Raw genomic sequence first — 15,244 nt, forward strand, 5'->3', positions numbered from 1 at the left:
AGTATCTTTTATAATGCTTTTCCCTTCATCGCAAATAGCTCCAAGGAAATTGGATTCGGTCACGTTTAGACAAACAGCGTAAACACTAGGTGAAATCAAACGTGTCTTTTATACACCGTTCTGCTTGCCACGCTTGCACAAAATTAGTTATAAGCTTGAATCCATTAACTTTGCCATGTAAATCTTCCAAGTGATTTCTTTAATTATTTTTACCTGTTGATTAGAATGATCTTTGGCTTCGTGAGCTCGAGTACCCTTGAAAGATCCAGCTGAGCCTACAGATCAGCTAGGTCAATGAGTAAAAACTCTCTCACTCTCTCTCTCTCTCTCTGCATGGCCGTGAATGTCACTGATAAAGAGTCTAAGCACACACACACACACACGCAGCCTGGCACACTGAGAATGTTCCGGATGTTTGTTTTGTGAGACACTGTGATAAACCGAGGGCCAACTGACAGTTTTGTGGAAAATAAATTAATCGGAGCGGTTGGAATATTCCTCATGTTTTTGTGGCCATGCGGCTAGGTCATTTATCTGTGATATTAGTCTGGGTGAATGGAACATAATTGAAAAGGGAGCAGAGAGGCTAAGCACTTGTTGTGCATAATCTTTTATGTACACAGAATGACATGATTACTGACCTCACGGCCAGTCTCAGCACCTCTCATACTGAGGCAAACTTTAGTAGAGTCAGGCTAAATTCTTAAGTCTCTTCTCCACTTCTCTCTCTCTCTCAGTAATTTTATACATATACATATACATATGCATAGATACACACACACACACACACACACACTGAGTCAGTCATACTTACATATGCACATACTCCTGGCTCTCTCTTAGTTAGTCATCGCTTTTGACTGTGTAGAAGAAGCCTTACTCACAAGACTTGGTCTTAAGACAGAACTAAAGCACATATTCTGTTCTTTTTCACTAATGACAGATTTCTTCCCTCCTGCAGCTTTCATTCAGCTATTCATTCATTCATTCATTCAATCAGTCAGTCAGTCAGTCAGTCAGTGTATATATATATATATATATATATATATATATATATATATATATATATATATATAAAAGAGAGAGCAGCAAAATCTATGCAAATAAGATGCCTATGCATCCAAATCATACCAAGTATTTCATTATTAGAAGCAGTACTTTAGCACTGAGAGAGAGAGAGCGAGAGAGAGGGAGAGAGAGAGAGAGAGAGAGAGCGAGAGAGACACTTTTCTATAATATAAATTAAAGTACAGAAGTTGATATTGTAGTTATTCCACAGTTTTAGAATGAAATATTTGGCATGATGTATATGCATAGACTTTTGTTGTTTTCATTTTGACATTCATTTAATGTATCTGTGATGTATATGCATAGACTTTTGTTGATCTCTTTTTGACACTCATTTAATGTATCTGTGATGTATATGCATAGACTTTTGTTGTTTTCATTTTGACATTCATTTAATGTATCTGTGATGTATATGCATAGACTTTTGTTGTTTTCATTTTGACATTCATTTAATATATCTGTGCAGAGTCTCTTCTCTCTCTGTGGTATTGATTGAGGGTTGTTTGTTAGGACCTCTAGTAAAACACACTGCTTCCCATGAAAACAAGACAAGCACCAGAGTATTAGACAGATTACATCCAATACACAAGGCCTTGTATGGGAAGAAACGGGGTCTCGGTTTTTTCAAGGGCATGTAGTTTAAGATGTATTTACATACTTTGATGAAATTCACAAAAAAGCTGTAAAAGCAGTGACTGATCTGAGACCAGCCTGATGAACGTGTCTTCACCTTCATCTCAATGCTTATGTTTGTAAACATAATTTCAACAGATGAACACTTTTGCCTGACAAAACGTGTTTATGTCTGACATATTCCATTAATATTCTATCTACATTCACCTTGCTGTTTGGGTGATGTGTTTGTACCAGAGAATGACAAGGGAACAAAGCATTTATGAATGATCACTTCACTGTTAGGGCCTGGACTGCTTTATGGAACTGATATCACTGATATCAGAACTACACTGATATCAGAACTACACTCTTTATGAAATTGAATTGGAAGACACTAAATAACTAGAGCTGCATGAGGTACCAAAGTTCCACCAAAACGGTCGAAACATTTTACCAAAAACAGCTCATACCACACAACGACCCCTTTTCTGTCGGTAATTTTGGAAATTAGACGATACAAGACTCTTTCACTAAAAACCTTGATCTTGAGGCAAAATTTGTGCTCTGAAATGTTCTATTTACTTTGGACAAAGTAAATAATATAAAAATCTGAGGTTTTCATCTATGCTGGGCTGCTTAAACTGAAATAACAGCAGGCAACTTCAGGCCAAGCCACACACACCTATAAGACATCCAACCAGATCGGAGTCAAGGGCTGTGCTCAGTCACTGGCAATGCAACAGAAGGACATATGGTTTAGAAAGAGGCTTTGGAAAAAGGCTTTTTTAAAAAGCCCAAAAAGAGTTAGATGTGTCAGTGTGTGTACTGTTATAGAAGCAAACGGGCTGGGATATTGTAATGACAAGGTTTTTTTTTTTTTTTTCCCTTCTTTTCTTTTTTATTTCTCTCTCTCTCTCTCTGATGCCCAGCTGTGTGGAAAATGAGACTTGTTTTGACGGATCTTTTTGATTCGTTTGACTGAAAGGGGCGACATGCACTACTACAGACCTGTCACAGATGAGACAAATGTTTGATAAATGTTTTATGGAGGCTCTTATGAAACATTCACGACAAACAAAGATATTAGTGCTCGTGTCCGCTGCTCTGAGGGCTTACATAAATCCTCTTCAAGAAAAGAATTGTCACGAAATTCTCTAAACTGCATGTTACACTTCTTTCATAGCTATCCTTGTCCCAAAGACATTCCCTCATATCAGTGCTGTTTATTGGGATAGTTTATGCCTGTTTTGACAAAGGCAGAGGAAAAACTTTCTCACCAACATCGTCAAAACACCACACTCGAGTAAACGCTTTATTAAAACAAGATCAGTATTCCTACGATAAATCAACTTTTACGTAATACAAGTATCACATGCATGCAGTGTGTGTGTGCGTGTGTGCATGCGTGCGTGTGTGTGTGTGAGCTCACAGTGTAGAGTACAGGACATAAATGGCCTTGTTATGTGTTGAGAAAACTTTTTTCTTTCTTTTTTGGCATTTGTTTTGAATGGATGTGAAAGAAGACAGAACTCAGCGATTAGGCCACTGGCTGTATTGATCGTTTCGTCTCTTTCTCCACATATCTTTGATCTCATCTCTTGTTAAGTGCAGTGGCTTGGTGGTGTCAGGCCATCACAGACCTCTGTATCCCATGAGTCTCTTCACCAGGGCTTAGCCAAAAGGCTGCCAGCCAGTCTCCACAGGGGTTCAGGTCTTGCTTTAACCAAACACACATCGCTCACTAACTCCCAAGAGCTACTGCGTTTCAGCACGTATGTCAGAGTTTACGACCTGTAAACACACATCACACATCACATACCCACCTCATAACACTGCTGTCACCGTTTGGAGGTCAACTACATGTGAAGTGTAACCATCTGATGATAATTTGCCGTGTTTATGATGTCACAGTGCGAAAAGGAAAGAGATGGAAACAATGTATAAAAGCGATGTTTGTACATTCTAAATGCGACCTACACACGTCATTGGCCTGTGTGCAGTAACGATGTCATCAGTATCACTGGGGGCGGAGCTACTGTGCGTATTCCGACAATGTAATCAGTTTAACACACACTTTCACAAGTTTCAGAAGAGCTTATGTCAGCATTCGCAGAGTATTATTTTTAGCACCTGACGTGTCTTGAGTAAATTCAAACGCATAGTGAAACTATTTATGTTACAGCAGATGCCATCAGAAGCAGTAAATCTGAGGCAGTAAAAATCCTACTGCATGATTAGACTGCCCCAGTAAAACCAGTGACAAGGGTATGACTGTTAAACAAGGGAGCACTGGCACCGAGGTTATGCATGATTGCTGCTGTCCTTTACTACTGGTGCTGATGAATGGAACACCTCACACAGCACGAGTTCTGTCAAAACATGAAATAGGTTTAACTTCAAGCTCAATTCTTATGCTCCCCTAAAACATGAACAGTGATTGAGAAAGAGAGAAAAAAGAGACAGAGAGAGACTATTGCACACATACACACACACACACACAAAAACACACACACAAAAAAAGTTTGTTGCTCTGAGCAATAAATACATTGACTTAACCAGTACAATCTTCTCATGAAGAAATGCTGGCATAGCAGTGGTGAAGAGAACAGCCCTGTTGGACCATCAGTAAGACATGAGTGAGGCCCTGAGGCAGACGTATCAGTTTTACTAAGTCACTGACTGATCTGTGTGTTATCTGCTGAGACTCACTGAATCACCTCCTGTCTCATGACAAGTCACAGCTGGCTGCAGCTCGGCGCCATTAACCGTTTGTCTCTCTCACAGTTACAGATCTGAGGTGTGGCTCTTCACACTTTTTTAAGGAAGCTGAAGCAAACCATGAGGCTACAGGTTGAGCACCACAATGAGTCATCATTTTTAGCAGTGGTAGCGACTGTTGTGCGCTGTTAAAAAAAAAACAAAAAAAGTGTTTGTAAACAACGTGAGAGAGATCAATCTCCAATTTATACCACTGTGAGAGTTTTCAATCTTATACATAAGCCAAGTATGCAGAAGAACACCTTACAATGACAAGACACTGATCACTGATTGAATAAAAAACCCTGAAGCCTGTTTCTTTTCTCCTCTTTCCTCAGAAAGGAAAAGGCTCCACAGTTCAGAACTGTATGACACATTTTCCACTCTGCTGAAACACTACTGTCTCCAAGCAAATGAATGCCAACAGTAACATGGCCTCTGCACTCCATACTTTAAAAAAAAACAAAACAAAAAAAAACGATGTGAACTGTGGCAGGAAACAATTGGCTAATTGACCCATCACCAAAAGCAGCGGTCATTACATAACGCCAAACAAGGCAAACTCTGAGTCGTTGAGGCGAGAGGTAATGTGTGCTGAACTCCTGCTGAGACGCAGAGGGAGGAGAAGGAGCCCAGTGATCAGTCCTCACCAATATCCCACCACTAATACAACCTCTTATCTTCACACAGCGTAGTTATTGGCTTGGGGAGAACAGAACCTTTAATATGCTTTCATTACACTTTTTCAATAACTAGTGTGTCTGGAGATGATGGAAGCACACGTCTGGGGCCATGTCTCGCTCTCTCTCTCTCTCTCTCTCTCTCTCTCTCTTTCTTTTTTTAGTATGAATTGAAACTACATATCGCAGTTTAAATTCTGGACAGCCGGAGATCCAAAAATCAAAAGATCTGCAAAGGATTATCCAAATAAAGGGTTAACCCCACAAGCCGACGCCAGATTAAGATTATGTCTCTACACAACAATATCTATAAAAATCTACTTTTTATTACTTGACTTCGTATTGTAAAACTAAACAAGGGCAGCCAACAGTCAACGAGAACATTTTCAGGCTGGATATGCAAAAACAGGAGCTGTTGGTGTTTGGGATTGAGGAGAGACTGGTCACCTCAGGCCGTACAGTACGGTGCCGTCCGGATGTAGACGGATCATCCTGTTCTTTACTGTGACGCCGTGGACAAAGGACTTCTTGTCGTTTAGGAAGTATGTGTCCGGTACCCACAGCTGGTCTGCTACCCTGTTGTCCAGCGTTAGGTTGAGAGGAATCTCGGAATAGGACAGTCGCTTGTCTCGCCAAGCTTGCTGGAAATACATAGTCAATGTATAGTCCTGAAAAAACAAGAGAGAGAGAGAGAGAGAGAGAGAGACATATGGGTTACTAGGACCAAGAAAAAGGCTATGAAGTCAAACAGAGGGGAAAAAATTGAAAAGTAGAAACAGCTAATTGCTAGAGTGCATTCAAGTCTTTTTTTTCACAGCCTTTCAGAGCAGTTTCAATATTAGATGATGGTGAGTTAAAAGCAGAGGGGGCATGTCAGGTTAAGGAAAGCTAAGATGACATTAGGAGGATGGAGACCGGTGGAAACCCCCCTCCCTCTCTCTCTCTCTGAAGTTATGTAAGGCTGACAAACAGTCAAGCAGGATATTTAAGTGCATTTAGGCTGGGTGGACTACCTTCTCTTTGAAAATTGTTAAACAGTGAAACTCCTTCAAACTTGTCTTGGGAGTTCATTTATTTATTTATTTTAAGTTCTCTCTCCTGTGTGTTACATGGGGCATTATTCCACTGTTATTAAGTTTTAGAAATGATTAAACCTCCATTAAACAAAACTGAGGAGGACCCTGTAGTCTTCACATGTGCCAACACCATTTCCCAGGCCTCTCTGGTTGATTGGTCTGTAATAAACCCTGCTTGACTCTCACTCTGTGTGTGTGTGTGTGCACGTGCATGCGTGTGTGTGTGTGTGTGTGTGTGTGTTCATTCCACGTGCCTGTTCTGTACTTTAGTCAGCCAGTTTCGGTAGCTTTTTGCACACACAGGCCAAACCCAGCAGTTTTGCCATGAACATTTTTAACTCTGTCTGGAATATGTAACGCTATCCTGGGCTGTCATGCTCCTCCCTTTCGTAAAGAACCAGTGAAAATACAAACTAGAGAGGAGAACTCTAGTTTGAGTTGAGGAGAACCCGTGGCCCATATAGCGAATAGTTTCCAAATACCAAAGGACAAACCAGGCTTTGCACGAGTGGAAGAGAGAACCTGTGAGTGGAGATGTGAGAATAAGAAGACCTTGAGAAAGGGCTGGATGGAGATCATTATTAGTTGTTGATTGTGGTCATGTTTGTTGTCTTGCTCTGTTACCCTTTATGAAGTATGGTCTAACCCCCATGTTAACATCAACGGCAAAACAGGCAGAAAATATTCTTGGCTTAAACATTCTAACACTTTATTTTATTCTCCACTAATTACCAGGTATTAAATAGGAATTGAGGTGGTAATAAAATACAGCTAATAGGATAGGAAGTACTAAATAATTTCCTGCTAAGTATATGGAAACCTATTAAGAAACCAGATGACAACAACCCTAACCTTACTCCTAACCCTAACCCTGACCATCTAATTTCCTAGTAGGTTTCCAAGTATTTCCTAGATAATAACTTAGTACTTACATATATTTCTCATGGGTACTTTCCGAATAACTAGATTTTGTTGCCATCTACTTTCCTAGCTGGTTTCTATGTACTTACCAGAAAATTATTTAGTACTTCCGATCAAGTTTTTTTTTTTTTTTTCGTACTTTCCAAATAACTGTATTTTTATTACCATCTCATTTCTTAGTTAATACCTGGTAGTTACTGAACTGTAAAATAAAGCGTTGACTTAATGATAGTAATCATGCGATAACCTTACATAGGGCCTGGTCATAGCAGGACAAGTCATTCAATGCTAAACGCCTGAACTTCTCTCTCTCTCTCCCTCTCTCTCTCTCTCTCTCTCTCTCTCTCACCCTCTCTCTGTCTATCTGTCTGTTGAAGTAGGTAAGTAGATAAGTAAGTAGGGACACAGAAAAACGATTCAGTACTTCTGTATAACTGTGGCTGTTTCTCCCCAGAGTCAAGCACAGAGACAGTGAGCATAGTGACTGTCCCATGATTCATACAGGAGCAGGGCAGTATTGGTAAATGACTTGTTAGTGGACCTCCATAGTGCTTCCCAAGGCAACCATAAACAAGACACAGCAAAAAATCCAATGGCTAGAACGGAAAGAATGTGTTATGGCAAATAGCCAGGGAGAAGATAATGAAATTCCTGTTCAAACCTGTTAAAACAGCAGGTTTTCTTTTTTCTTCTTGTTGTTGTTTGTTTTAAACTGTGAAGGTGGTTAAGAATTCCCATGGAACCTATGAAAGCTTTCACATGGACCGGTCAAAACGAATGATTGGTAATATCTCAAGGATAGTCGAGCCTCCTCGTAAAACTATCAGTGGTTCTGAGAGAGACTGACGGAGGAGACCCACAGAATCATAAAATGCTCCCAAACAAGGGAGAATTAGTCCAGTAGGCTTTTTAAGTGAACATGGTCTTTGCCAACTTCTTTCGAATTACTTCCCTGAAAGTCATTACCGCTTGTTAAGGGAATGTTGCTTATCTAAATTCTCAAGTTAAAAGGCCCAAGTCTCCAGCTCGCCTCTCTCCACTGCTACTTTCCTACAGTTGGAGCTATAGAGCTGAGGCAATGCTAAAGGAAAAAAAAAACTACTGGAGTCGACTTCCATCACCTGTATATTTAAACACAGTGTGTTAGGATTGAAAATGATGAGTTGAGTTTTGTATGGCCCGTATTCTCCAAGTCTCCCGTGTCTGCAATGTTCCGTGTAACGGAGTGATTAATTAACGAATGGTGTTCTCTGCGAAGACACGCTCATCCTGAGGAGTTTTACCCTGAACCTGATCTAACCCGTACAAATGCAATATTTAGAGGTTTCTCAGAAGCCGGAGTTTCTGAGGCAGATGCGATGCACAAACAGCACTTCGGAATCCTGCTTCCCCTCGGAGAGCACACAGCTAACCGTCATATCCATAACCATCACACCATAACATCTATTACTTTCACAGAAATGCAGAGAATACAGATATCAAATGTTTCTCAAATTCTTCCTCCTTTTTTTGTTTGAATATGTTGGTATGAGTTGCAGTACACTGTTGCGTGATTTATCATCTCTCTTCAGAAAGTTCTCGACTCTCTCTCTGTGGAGTTCTCTGTCTCTCTGATGGGCAGACAAAGTTGTGGAGTAAATGCTTGAGAGGCAATCATGCCAGTGGGAAGGTGAGAAATTCAAGTGAGGCTAACTATTGGTGATTAAGTACTGCAATTACCTGCCGCAATTAGAGCTTTGTGAAGAACACGAGTATGGTGGAGAATTGTCGAGTTTGAAACCATTAGGCAGCAACCAAAAGCACATCATTAAGGATGAAAAGTAGACCACACACACACAGAAAATAAATAAATAAATAAATGAATAAAACTTTCAGTGAGTGCTTTGGTCTAAACACAGGCACAGTGGAGAATAACTCTGCGCTTGTCTCCTCAACAAGTCATGTCGTATTTCAGTGATTTTGACAAAAATAGATAATGAAGCACAATTAAGAAGTTCTATATCTTCAGAACAAATTAGATTGCACCATATCCAATGGATTAACGCCAAGTATTATGAGAATGTAAATCACATAAGAGTTTATGGCCTCATTCACATATTTCAGTCAGAGGGAAGGACCTGACTTGGGCATAGAACATTAGATGCCAAGCCCTGTTTAGTTTACAAAGAAAACTGACAAATGTGTTTTGTAGAAAGCAAACGCCTCAGGGGTAAGAACAAGGACCATCTTCGACTCCGCACGGTCGATGTGTCATATCTTTTCAGTGAAGGCTCTAATTTTAATGAGCGCTGACATAGTTCTCTGCCTTTTTATGGCCACGGTTGTTTCAGCTAAGCTACGGGCCAGTCTTTGGACTGAAGATTTACAGGCTGCAGTCGTCTGAAAGAAGCAAAATGAAACAGATCCGAGCTTTGACTAGGGAAAATGAGAGAAATTGGTGCACTTTTTTTTTTTGCTTTTTATTTTTGTTCTATTCCCACATATTATTGCCCTTAAGGTAAGACCTGTATTTTGTGGTTATAGTTTAGTTAGCTGCAGGCAGTGGAATAGGAAAAGCACTGATAACGCTCAATGGAGCATTGATGTAAATTACTGTTATTCCTGCTTGTCCTCTCTCTCTCTCTCCCTCTCTCTCTCTCTCTCTCTCACACACACTCAGACTCATCTCTGAGAAGTCTCTTGTGTCTTATCCACGTGCCTTGGCGAGGAAAAGAAAAAAAAAAAAAAAACGGAACAAAAAAAAAAGGGATGATGCCTTGACGGTCGGAGAGAAAAGTGTGAAGTATCAAATCATTACTGCTAAATAAAAGCAGCTCGGGGAGCCATCTATTAAACATCAGCAGCGCTGGGGCCACGTGCCTCCGCTGAAGCTTATTTCTAGCGGAGGAGAGAGCGGCGGCTGGGGATGGAGCGGATTCTCTCTGGGACAGACACAGACCTATAGGTTCCATTATAAGGATTTTCAAACTTGGAATGTTGACCTTGTGGGGGACATGAAATAACTAAATAAATAAGTAAATCAAATAAAGCAGCCTTAAAAGCAGGAGGATGTTTAGCGTCTGGGGCAGCATTAGGAGGGATGAAGTTGTCCCTGTGAAACAGAGCGCGTCACCGGCAGGCGGACGCTGATCCGGCCCGCGCCATGACGGTGCCTCGCCGCGTTTGCCTGCGGAAAGACGCGGTCTCTCAGGTTTGTTTTAATCCCACACCGGTTTCCTTACAGAGGAACACTGAGACACATAGTTCCTCTTTTGTCTTCCCTCCCTCAGAGTAACTAGGTCCATCCACGGCTTCGCCATGAAGATCCATGGGTCTGACAGAAACAGTGGTATTTGGCAGTGTCAGGACTTAGTTGGCCTTTGAGAAGCTTTAGCTGCCATTGTATGGGATCTATAATGGCAAACCATATGTTCCTGAACCTCATCAGAAACCAGTGGGCTTCCTATGTTAGAGAAAGACATAAAGCCAAGGCAAAGCACAGTTCTCTGTTAGGCTGGGAGTGACCAATCACAGGACACAGGACAAATGGCATTAGACACAGGGACCTCATAAACACACACACACACACACACACACACACACATACACAATCTTTCTCTCTCTCTCTCTTTCTCTCTCTCTCTCACACACAAATGCACACACAAACACAATCTCTCTCTCTCCCTCTCTCTCTCTCTCACACACACACACACACACACGCACACAAAGCTGATTCCACTGAGTGAAATTTCAGCTGAAGACAAGACTGATGGCTCTAACGCTTTGTCCTTTGGTTTTCTTTCCCCCCCCTTTTTTTTCCCCTCTTATGCCTTTTGAAGCTTATCCTTCACGAACCTGATTTAAGAGACCTCAGCACAAGGCTGAAGCCCTGAGAGGATAATAAGACCCTTCATTTTTGATTTCTCATGTCATGTGGCACTGCTCAGACGTTTGGGACATTTTTTTTGAAGATGATTGGAGTACCGCCCAGCTCTGTTCGTGACCCGCCCCCCAACCACACTAAAGCCCAGGCCCTCCTACTTCCCCCGACAAGAAAAACCAAAAAACCCCCTGGTACAAAAAAGCTCTTTGCTTGGCATTGGAGCATATCCCAAGACCAAAATACATCTGTCTGATAAAATCAGCCCATCCGCTCAACTCTTTGGTATCCAGAGGGTGAAAGAGAGTGGAAGAGCTCATTCAGATGGAACAAGAGGTTGCAGCGTGCATCGGAGAGAAAATTGTGAGGTTGCAACTTTTTTGAGGGGGGGGGGGGGGGGGGGGAGTTGAAGAGAGAACAAGGTTGTTTTTTTTTCTTTTTTCTTCCTGCCTTAGCTAAATGGCAGTAACCTGGCAACCCATAAAGGAATCCAAAAATATGCTTTTCTGAAAGCCTACAGATTTACATAAAGGGAATCAAAAGGGATGGGAAGGTTATTTCCGTTCTAATCCCTAACCTTAGATAAGCAATCCACTTAACTTCCGCACGGATACACCTGATTCAGCAAATCAAGGCACTCACACACTACCACAATCCAGTGTGTTCGACCAGAGCTGTCACGCAATCCTGAGGAAAGCTGTCCGTCTGTGGAGAGTGCCGCCTTCTTCTGTGTCTTCTGATAATAAAACCGTGTTTATTATTATTTGGTGAGTGAGTCACTGCGGTGTCTCAGTCTGCCTTAAGGAACACTGGTTGCAGATACGAAGTTATGTCATCAAATGAAGAGGGCCAGTAACGACAATGACGACCCAGCTTGCTCACTGAAGCTAATTGCCCCTGTATTTATCTCCTGTGGCGTCATATATCCACGCTGCCTCCGACTGTGTGGGCGTGTATCACATGAATACGTGTATAGCTTAAGTAGGTGTGTGTGTGTGTGTGTGTGTGTGTGTGTGGAGGGAACTGTTATGGTATGACTCTACACAGTAAGCAGTGGGTGTGCTTTTTTTTATTTTTTTGTCTTTTGTGTCTCCGTAGGAGATGAGCTCCTGCCAAAACCTTAGCAACCACCCCCTTATACCTCCCTCTAACTATGAGAGGCTACCATCATCATTCTACTCCTACTCAATGTTCACACACGTTATGAAACACTCCTATTCACAACACTGACAAGACACTGGAATTCAGCTCATATTCCATGGATTTCTGTCACAGAGAGAGAGAGAGAGAGAGAGAGAGAAACTATTTGACAAGCTGACAATGCATCTTTGTTTGGTTCAAATGTGTCACACTCTTCAGCTGTCACCATCATCATCAACATTATCAACAACAACAACAGCAACAACAACAACAACACCAGCAACAAAACAGGATTGTCTGTCAGTGATAGAACATCCACACGAGGTTTTTTTTTTTTTTTTTTTTTTTTGTACACCCTTGAGGAGGACAAACTCAGGGAAGCAATACCCTCCCACTGCTGGTCTGACCTGACTGGTGAGAGGCCTGAGTGGAGGGGGGGGGGTTAGAGGGCGGGTGGAGATACAATGACAGAGAAGGAGAAGTGAAGAGAGAGGGGTCTACTCTGAGACTCAGTCACACTGCCTCTCAAACAAAGACCACACAAAAGAAAGCTCTCTAAGGCCCTGTTTACACCTTGCATTAAGATCCGATTTTGGTGATCCGATATCAAGTGGACGGCCCTAAGTTCCTCTGTTTACACCTGGCTTTAGAACCGGATCTTATTTGCAAATAAGCACGTAAATCATTTCCAACACGAGACCCCTTTCATTGAATTTCAGTTTTGCTCTTTTTTGACTGGAGATAGTGCTTATGACATTTGAGATGTCAGACAAATCTGGTGATCATTGATCGCTGTTTTGGAACATTACGGCACGTTAAGCTGTTTCCCTATAATGGGCGTCAATGGAGTGGAAAACGCTTAACGTGAGATATCGACCATACTCCTAGGATTTCGATTTTGATTTTTTTTGACAGGAGGAGGCGTTTCTGACAAGAGAAAAATTTGGTGATCGAGAGAAATTTTGTGATCATTGATCGCAGTTTTGGAACATTAAGCCATGTTAAAGCTTTTTCACGTTAAACATTGTTGTTTTTAATTGGGAGGCATCAATGCACTTTCCGTGCCTAGTCTGTTGGAAATTAAAAGAAGAAGAAGAAGAAATCAAAACAATATTGATTTTGCCTGTTGTTGTTGTTGTTGCCTGTTGTAGCACTTCAATATGGCGCCGTTGGCTAGCGAATGTGTACATACTCGAATGACTTTGTACCTCCGCGTAAGCAGAGGACGTCAGTTGAGTGGGCGGTCGTTCAATGTGGTCGAGTTCACATTCGCGTTTACACTGCTATAAGAATGTGGTCATATGCGGTCCAGGCCACCTCCGAATGTGGTCTGATTGATCGGATCTCAGTGCGACCTCAATGCACATTGGATGTGTTGACACCTGTACTTTTGAGCTGTCCACTTGTGATCGGATCACCAAAATTGGATCTTAATGCAAGGTGCAAACAGGGCCTAAGTCTAACCCTCAGCAGGAACAAATCTACCCACTATAGCCTAGCCACCAGTCACAGTGTCAGGGCAGCTTTGACATGTGAGGGGTCAGAGGAAAACATTTGTTTGCTTAATGTTTGTAATTACAATGCATTTTCCACTGTTGTGTGCATTTATAACCTCCCAATGAAGGTTTAGAATTACCTAAAAACAAGGATGTGTATCTTTCCTTATGAAACCTGTATGATATGCATTTCCATACGAGATAAATGATCCAGCTCATAAGAGACACATTTGAAGCGGCCAAATCTGCTCTGATGCAATACGATACAATATTACGACGATTCAATACAGTGCAAATAATTAATTTCTTTTCTTTTTTGACACTGGTTGCGAGAGAGAGAGAGAGAGAGAGAGAGAGAGATAGGCTGCATTACAATGGGCTCCTTCATATTTTGATGACCATCATATCATCCTATTTGGGATCTTATTTGTTATGAATGTTTCTTATATTTGTACCTTTCTTCCCAGAATACCAAAAAAAAAACATCTGTCAACTTAAAATAATACTGTCAAACAAGCCATTTGTATTAATGAATTCCTGCAGTGTTTATGGACATTTGCTGGTGCATCGTGAATTTGATCTCCATCAACCAATATTTCACATGGTATTCTCCACGGGGCAAATTCAGCCGGGGGGTGGGGGGTTGCTTTGAGTGGGAGGGCAGAGAGAAAGAGATCAAAAGAGAGAACCCACATCTATCTATCTATCTATCTATCTATCTATCTATCTATCTATCTATCTATCTTGCTGTCTGTTTATCTGTCTCTTAACGTCCTGTTACTCATGCTGCTGTGAAGGAGAATATGGGAATAATAATATTGCTCTCTTAGCAACCAGCTTATTGAGGGGACGTTTGGTGCCAAAATATCTCTGTAATTAAAAACTAGATTTACTGCCAGAAACCTGAGAAGCGATTTGCTGATAAGTGCACAGCGATCTACATAGTTTCCAAATAAAGACCGTATATCTACATAATACTAATTACACTTCATTTACCCGTTGACACGCAGCATACGTCATGGAGCAGAGAAGACGCAAAAAACGACTGAAAACTGTTTTTCCACAGTCACTTTCATGGCTTCAGATAAATCATGCTTTTCTGGGCAGACAGTAACTCACATTCAAAGAACTGTAGTTCTTTTCCTTCATTTTATCATGGTATGAAGAATGATCAGTGAATGAGTCATTAGAACAGGTAAAGTGAACAAGCTAGTTTACACTAGTTTATTTTTCGTGTGTGTGTGTGGGTGTGTGTGCATGTGTGTGTGTGCGTGTGTGCGTGTGCGTGTGCATGTGTGTGTGTGTGTGTGGCTATATCGTGATCCTTTGGAGAGAAAATGACACAGTGTTAGTCGATAGCCAGTGTCTGATTTTGGAGAGAGAATAAAACTGTTGCCCCAGTATTGTGCTGCCACGGATATTCTGTTTTACTGAGTCAGTCTAAAAGGAATCAGATATTTGTCTTACTGTAGAAGACTAGAGGCATGAGAGATGTAGAGAGCCATGTTCTCTTCTCATTCCTTTTTGTTTGGTTTCACCTACTTCCCCAATAACTCAAGTTTATAGACTATTCTGAGCAAGTACGGAAGTGAAAGATACAGAGAAAGTGAAAGATGAACAGAAATGAACAGA

At 41.3% G+C, this 15,244-nt stretch overlaps 1 protein-coding gene across 2 annotated transcripts in view; it reads right to left on the reverse strand.

The window, feature by feature from the left end:
* The window catches only part of gabrb2b (gamma-aminobutyric acid type A receptor subunit beta2b), a 59,642-nt gene that overhangs the window by 26,555 nt on the left and 17,843 nt on the right, over window positions 1–15,244 (reverse strand). For both annotated transcript variants that reach the window (XM_030793419.1, XM_030793420.1), the window contains exon 4: window positions 5,568–5,788. In XM_030793419.1, the coding sequence (XP_030649279.1) occupies window positions 5,568–5,788 (221 nt within the window). The remainder of the gene's footprint in view (window positions 1–5,567; window positions 5,789–15,244) is intronic.

This window comes from Chanos chanos, chromosome 16 (genome assembly GCF_902362185.1).
Source record: "Chanos chanos chromosome 16, fChaCha1.1, whole genome shotgun sequence".
NCBI lineage: Eukaryota > Metazoa > Chordata > Actinopteri > Gonorynchiformes > Chanidae > Chanos > Chanos chanos.